Source organism: Oculina patagonica, chromosome 4, assembly GCF_052425735.1.
Source record: "Oculina patagonica isolate OP01 chromosome 4, crgOcupat, whole genome shotgun sequence".
Taxonomy (NCBI): Eukaryota; Metazoa; Cnidaria; class Anthozoa; order Scleractinia; family Oculinidae; genus Oculina; species Oculina patagonica.
The window spans coordinates 29591148-29598913 of record NC_135761.1 but is presented as its reverse complement, the minus strand read 5'-3'; the positions used below and the strand labels follow the sequence as shown (position 1 = coordinate 29598913).

General features: G+C 39.3%; 2 protein-coding genes across 2 annotated transcripts; one reads left to right on the top strand and one right to left on the bottom strand.

Moving 5' to 3' along the window:
* Positions 1-316: 316 nt before the first annotated feature.
* On the top strand, positions 317-1802 carry LOC144650133 (uncharacterized). The gene is made up of 2 exons (XM_078509792.1): positions 317-1209; positions 1310-1802. Exons 1-2 carry the CDS (start codon positions 546-548, stop codon positions 1720-1722), a joined length of 1077 nt encoding a protein of 358 aa, XP_078365918.1. The 5' UTR covers positions 317-545; the 3' UTR covers positions 1723-1802.
* LOC144650132 (uncharacterized) lies at positions 1751-3770 on the bottom strand. The gene is made up of 2 exons (XM_078509791.1): positions 3667-3770; positions 1751-2777 (listed from the first exon to the last, which is right to left on the bottom strand). Exon 2 carries the CDS (start codon positions 2775-2777, stop codon positions 2013-2015), a length of 765 nt encoding a protein of 254 aa, XP_078365917.1. The 5' UTR covers positions 3667-3770; the 3' UTR covers positions 1751-2012.
* Between the last annotated feature and the right edge of the window lie 3996 nt (positions 3771-7766).

Sequence of the window (7766 nt, the reverse complement as noted above, 5' to 3'; positions counted from 1 at the left end):
ACATGTTTTGGAGTGCCTCCAAAGTTCATGCTTTCCTATAAATCCAAGATGCATGGCAGAAAGTCATCTGTTAAATTTTGCAGTCTTGACTATAAGCTGGCCACACCCAGTTTCCAGAACTTGAAAGGTGATGATAGTTACCACGAAGCTTAATTGTATAAAATACAATTGTCCAGAAAATGTACATAAGTTAATAAATTGTAAATAAAATCTAATACAAAAATATAACCACCTTATTTGTTTTTCTATATACATAGGCAAGTAAAAATAAACGATAATAACGAACGACGTTTCGGAGTCATCATAACTCCATTAGGGACCTTAAGCAACAGACGTTTTCGTTGACGACGGCGACGTGACGACCGATAAGAAACTGGGGATAGAACGGCTTCAGGTCGCGGTCGCGACATCGAGTTTTCATCGTTAAGCAAAGCGCGCGAAAACGTGACGACGCGCCGGGCTTCGCAAATTTGGCGGCAAATACAAAATTTATAGTAAAGCTCTAGATTCCTGTTCATTTGCTTTTTCTGGCATTCGGCAAGGTTATGTCGAGCTTAAAGAAAACGCGAGATTTGCTTTTGATTTGCTATGTCAAAGGAATGATAAAAGCAAATGAATTTGCCGTCCTTTACGACATAAACAGGTCAAAAAATCCACTGTTTCCGTACGACAACTACGAAGAATTCTCGCTGGATAATTTCAGCGAAGAGGAATGCATAGCGGAATTTCGTGTCGAAAAGAATGATTTACCCATTTTGGCAGACGCCCTTGGCATTCCACATGTTTTCCGTTGCTCGCAGAGGTCTGTGTTCGCTGGAATGGAAGGCCTGTGCATGCTGCTGAAACGACTTGCGTATCCCTGTCGTTATAGCGACATGATACCGCGATTTGGAAGACCAGTTCCAGAAATTAGCATGATGACCAATGTTGTTCTGGACTGGATTTACAACGAACATAGCCACCACCTGACTGACTTTAACCAGCCCTTCCTTTCCCGAGCCTCTCTGCGAGCATATGCAGATGCAATACATCAAAAGGGCGCGGCGTTGAATAACTGCTGGGGTTTCGTTGATGGTACTGTACGCCCTATTTGCCGCCCACTCCAAAATCAGCGAATTGTCTACAATGGCCACAAGCGGGTACATGCCCTGAAGTTTCAATCCATTGCAACTCCAAATGGTCGCATTGCCAACTTATATGGCCCAGTAGGTGAGAGGGAAAGGGTGGGTCTTGAAAGGAAAAGGAGGTTTAAAAATAATGGTTCAATTATTGTAACATATTTACTCGTTTTTTTTTTTTGTATTTCAAGAGGGCAGGAAGCATGACAGCGGGATGCTTGCCGATTCCGGGGTATACAACGAGCTGGCTAGGAACTCTTTCGACCCTGCTGGGCACTCTTTGTGCATATATGGAGACCCCGCCTACCCACTGAGAGTACATCTCCAAGCTCCCTTCAGGAATGTGGTTCTCACCCAGCAAATGGAAGATTTTAACAATTCAATGAGTGTCGTCCGTTCTTCAGTAGGGTGGCTTTTCAATGATGTTGTCAATGATTTTAAGTTCCTTGATTTTAAGAAAAATTTAAAGATAGGTTTGAGCGCAGTGGGAAAAATGTATGCTGTTTCTGCCTTACTCAGGAATGCTATAACATGCTTGTATGGAAACACTACATCCACTTTTTTTGATCTCGACCCTCCAAATATTTATGATTATTTCTCTTAATTAATATCTGCTACTAACAAACTGTGGAAATTAGCAACATCTTTAATGCTCTCTTGTGAAATAAACAATTAACAAATGTCTTAACATGTTGTTGTACGTTTCGGTTTGAATTTACAAGTATAACCTGCAATAAAAACACAACATGACTACAAGGAAATAAACGGAAAAGTACCAGATATATTGTTATAAGCACAACAAAGTTCTCTAGTTTATGACTTGCTGGAAGATGAAAACACTGTTCACCGCTAAAGTACTGATTAAAGCATTGATTAACAAAATAACGTTGCACTCTATTTGTGTTCTGGCATTTTCTGAAATAAGGTGGCCATGAGTTGTGCTTGCTGCTTCTGGGATTCCATAAACATAGCCTGCATCTGCTGCAATTGTTGCTGCATCTGCTGTTGCTGTAGCTGTTGGTGTTGGTTCTGTTGCTGAAGTTGTTGCTGGAACATGGAAATCATCTGCTGTTGTTGCTTCTGTTGCTCATTTAGAAGCGACTGCTTGCCTTTTTTAGCCTCAAGCTCTTCTCTTTTAAACTGAAACTCCAGCTCACTATGCTCTTTTAAAAACTGGACTGTGTCGCTGCCACCTCTCCGCTTTTTACATCGCTTCTCTTCCACTGACTCATCTGGATCGGTTTTCCTCTTCTTAGAAGCACCAAGACTTTCCATTGACATTTTCCGCATCTCTTCTGCTGTTTCTTTGTCCTTTTCGAGTTTTTTCGCCTTGCTTTGGTGATCAAGATGGAACTCTTGTTCCGCCGCTTCCCATTTCTCGATGATCTCTTCAAGGGCTAAATCAAGCTCGGAATCTTCAGGGGAGATGCCAATTCTGTTTTCAATTTCACGTTTCCTTTTTTTGGCTTTTTTCTCGAGGATGGTATAATGATCTCTAACAGCCCTCTGTGACACTGTAAATCCTGGATGAGTATTCAGATTGTTCGCTATTTGGGTCCACACCGAACCACGTTCTTTTGAGCCAGCCCTGAATTTGAAGGGTTCGCACAGCAGAATTTCTTGTGCAAGCTTCAGTTCTTTTTGTTCTGTCCACTCCATCTGTGAGTTAAAGACAAACTTTATTTTAAAAATAGCTCGATTAAATTAAGCCTTGTACTATTCAAGCTTCACTAAGAGAAACAATCCTTGTAAACTTATTGTAAGAAAAAACAAAATAGAGCCTAGCTAACAAACTTGGTTTGCTTTAAAATATCAAATGTAAAGAATACAAATTTAACATCTTGCTTTTAAAATCGGTCTAGTGTTTCACCAGTTTATACGATACTCAGTGCGAAAACAGGCATATTTTGGGCTTATTTTTTTATTAGTAATGCCAGTATAAAGACTTCCAAATGACATAAACTCACCATGCTAAGAATATATTTCGGACCAAATTTTTGCGTTTTTCATTCGATTGGGTACATCAATCGGCCCCTAAAAACAGGAGCTTCGCCAGCCAGGTAGTAGCTGTATTGATTTAAGTATTTGCATCGAAGGTAATCACCTCATATACACAAGAAATAAAACCTAGACGAGACAATTTGGTTGCGCGTTTTTTATCAGCTTCGACAGCCTGTAAATATGGCGAAGCGAATACAAAATTTAATTTGAGCCGATAAACAAAGCCTCCATGTAAATGACATGTCAAGAAGAAGGAATTACCAAAATAAAATAAATGTTCTTTCAAGCTATAACAATCTACCGGCTCTACGTTGAGGAAATTGGAAAAGAAAACTAATTATACTAAGCGGCATTGCGTTACTAAAAACACCCTCTTTGGCGCTGAAAGCTTTCCTGACATGTGAAAGCAATTAAAATAAGGTCAGGAATTCCTCCGAAACATTCTTTTAAGCAAAGGCAATCATTATGAAACCTAACCTAGCTTCGACATTGTAAATTAGTACAAAAATAAGCTAATAGTGAACAAAAGAAAAGACTAAGTACTCACGTTTTCGTCGCGACGGAAAACCCCACGTTCTCGCGTTCTCGACGTCGAGGCAACGTCAGGTCAGAACTTGTTGTACATGCGCAGTGACGTCAAGAAAGTAATTTCATGTTTCCGGTTGCCGTTCTGAGGTCGGCGACGTCCGTTGCTTAAGGTCCCTATTATCAAGTTAACAAAAACTGTAAAGAATACACTGTTAGAAAAAGTTCACTTAAGATTAACATAATATAATATGCAATGTCACGCAAATAGTTTGGCTCAGATTGAGTCTGATTAGACATTTAGAGATGGTGACAATTCTCTGATTACTAGCATTTCATGCGCTTAACAATCAAACGTATTCTTGCACTTCTTGATGACACGAAGTTTATTCTTTTCAGTTTTTGTTAACTTGATAATGGAGTCATGACGACTCCGAAACGTCGTTCGTTATTATCGTTTATTTTAACTTGCCTATGTATATTTGTTTTTTAACACTTAAAGGAAAAAATCCGCCAATTGTTTCCCTTTATTCATTTCTTCGAGCATCTTCTTTTTCCTCTTACTATTCCTTGAGAAATGTGTATATCTCTGATGCAGACAATCTGCTTTTCACTTTTTTGCTGGATTTTACCAGGGGCCTTCTTTTGAGGTGTTCTAGACCAGTCGTCTTCATGCCCATCAGCAGAGCTATCATTTTCCTCGCCCTCAGCATTTGGCACCACTGAGGATTCCAGGGTGTAGGTTGGCCTTACAGCTGCATTCATTGCAATGCAACCAGCCATCTCTGTGCAATACTTTCATGTCTTGTGGTCATTCCCAAGTTTTTTGTTATGATTTGTCACTTCTTTCAGTTTTGCTTCTAGCTTGGCCCACTTTTTTGCGCACTAATCTGCAGATAACCCCTAAGTCTGACTTTGGGACTCCTGTGGTAGCAATTGTCTTCCTCCTACAAACAATAAATGAAGAAAATCCAGCAATTCAGGCAGAGCGTCTCCACACTTAGTTTAAGTCTGTCTGAAAGCCCAGGCTGAGCCAACCTAAGATGAGAGCGCAAGACTAAGCTTTCTGAATACGGTCCTTATTTTTATTTTTTGAAGGCAGATGTATCCCGCATTCCAACACACTTAATAGATATCATTAAAGTAGTTTCTTGTCTCGCTGGAATTAATTCGATTGATTTCTTTTGTTTGGTTACACCTAATTGCAAGAACGTTGTCATAAAAAAGGTAAATAGGAATTATTAAGCGTAGTTTCATAACTGATAGCATTTGCAGAAAACTTACGAGTTTTTATCTGCCTACTTTTCGTTCACTTTTTATGCTGTAACAAGATGAATTGATTTATTTGTTTTTTGAGGCTATTTGGACGAATAGTTTCATTCATGCACTTAACTAATTCCTATTTGACGTTTTTCTATTTGACTTTATTCTCTGACAACCATCTATGTACACAATGTCAACAACTGTACCCACAGTGCCATTTTACAAACCTCAATTAGCCATTCTGTTTACTACCAGCATAACTTTGCTGTCCCGGCAAAGATATAGTAGAGGAAGCAATCCTCCAGCCGTATTACTGTCAGCCTTCTGTGCATGTCTGCCATTGTTAACTGCCTATAGCTTAGCTTTATTGCGTTCCCATTCCGGATGATGTGAAGGAAACACGTAAAGACGTTGCTCATCCATCCTAACGAGAAGTCCTGGGCCATGGGATACACGGAGATTGTGCCACTGAAACTGCTGCAGCCACTGGATTTGCTCCCGTGTTGTACTGTAACTCCTCAACACATTTCTCAGCTGTTGCTCAGATTGATACTGTTGCACAATCTCAGTTAGCTCTACAGCACTATCTATATTTGTCCACAACAAGCTATCATTGTTAGACGGTGCACTGCGAGAGTCTGGAATGTACACAGGAGTGTCACACACATGTACATATACAAATAACTAAACGTCTTGAGTTTTACCATGGATTTTAGGAAGGCCATAAAAAGACGCTGGTGTGGAATCGGTGCTATGAAGTTTGTAGTAGAGCTTCGGTTCCAACTGTTTCTTGCTGCTGTCATGGGAGGCTGGCTGATCTTTAATCTGTAGGAGAAGTTTATTGAGAGATTTTTCGGTGCTTGATGTTGGGTTCCTTCTTTTGTCTGTTATCTTGTGGTAGGTTTCTTCGTCATTTAGAAGGTTGTTTATTTTATCGACATAGTCGTTGGTATTCATCACGACTATGGCTCGGCCCTTGTCGGCTGGTAAAATTGTAACCGACATGCCCTTGGCAAGATCTCTTAGAGCTTTTTCCTCTTCATTGGTAATGTTGCTTCGTGGAGGAGGACGCCAATTGTTGATGGAGGAGGTAACCGCAGCTCTGATAAGGTTTTTTTTTTTGGCGTTAGGGAGCTGATCTATGCCAGATTCAATTGAGGAAACAATTTGAGGCACTGGCAAACTCTTAGGAGTGATAGCAAAATTGAAGTTGAGGCTTAATGCTGATTTCTCACTTGTAGATAGAGGTCTGTCAGAGATGTTTACGACCCACTTCTCCTTGAGGTTGGTTTCGCGTGCATGTGGACGTGGCAAGATGTTGCAGAGTTTCTTCTTGTGACTCTCCCTTCTCCATTGTGCTTCCCACTATGATCTTTGTTTGATTGTGTGGAGGATGGTGTCAAAATCTCTCGTAGCTTGAGCGTTGTTTGGGACAAACGTTGTCGGTTGAGAGAACTTCTTGATTTGCGAGATTACACTAGGCATTTGTTATTAAATGCAGAAGAAAACATTTAGGTACTTGTGGGAAGAAATCTGGAACCAAAACCATTTCCTATTATAATTTCCAGTACTAGACTTAAGAATAATAGATTACCAAGGTTTGAAATTTGTTAACTGTCCTCTGCCCCATTATAAAAAGCAGGTTTTTAAATATTTGGTCAGTGCAACCAACTTACTATAACAGATGCATGAACAAGTGCTCCTAGTAAATTGTATCTACAGTAGCTTTCAATTAAAATTAATAAGCAGTAATCTATAATTTACTTAATTATTATACCTTCACTGGATATCAGGCTCACAAAGTGCAGCTCTGAAACATGCACAAGCACAAGCAGCTCTTGATGGCTAGTGTTGGTGGTACAAGCTGAAACATAACCTGGACTGTCTGGACTGATTAATAACTCATTCTCCTGGCCAAGACTGCTGATGACACGAATGGACGTTCTAAAGTAATTTGCAGCAGTTTGTAAAATCAAATTGTCACCCCACGTGCCTTCTTTTTCCATGCTTTCCAAGTAATCACACCATGTTGGATATATATATATATCCTGATCCACAAAGCTAAACAGATGTGTTCCATTATGCTTTTAAAAAAGTTAACATATAACAAATGAGATGTGTGTGTTTAACAGTCTCTTACTTGCATATAAGTGCCAGGCAATTTAAACAAAGTTGGTAAATCACAGAGCAAAAAGAAAAAAGGTGTTACAACGAAATATTGTACCCAGACGTGTGTTCTCAAAACCCGTAAAAACTGTTTGGGTTTGAAAAATTCTTTTCGTGTTTCTCAAAATGCATCATGGCCCGGGCCTGGAAAAATGATGTCATTTATATACAATAATTATTTTATGGGAGGTCATATGCTCCAAGACATATTTTTCACGACTTATTTTGACCAGCTTAAATGACAAAATTTATTTGAATATTGCATTTGCAAATTATAGATGACATACTGAAGCCTTTACATGAAAAGGACACGAGTAAATCTAGAGGATACTGGGGACTAAGATAGCGAATAGAATTTGGTAGTTAAATTGAAAATGTGGGCACGCAAGCAAGAAGTAGCTCCTACGCATTTTAAAGCCTGTGTGATCAAACAACAAATAAGGCAGGGAATAAACAAAATCGCACTTGTGAGAAAATGCTTTAAACACTTAAATCAAGCGTTCTTTTCATAATGGAACAGTAAATGTTACTAACAAAATTACAATGTCACTTGAAACACCATCAATGACTTACCAAGTTGACATTTTTCTTTAGGAATTTGACCAAATTCACTCTCAGTACTTTATGTGAAATTTCTATTCCTTTCACAGTTTGAAGTTGCTCCACCAATGCATATAACATACAATTGCCCAA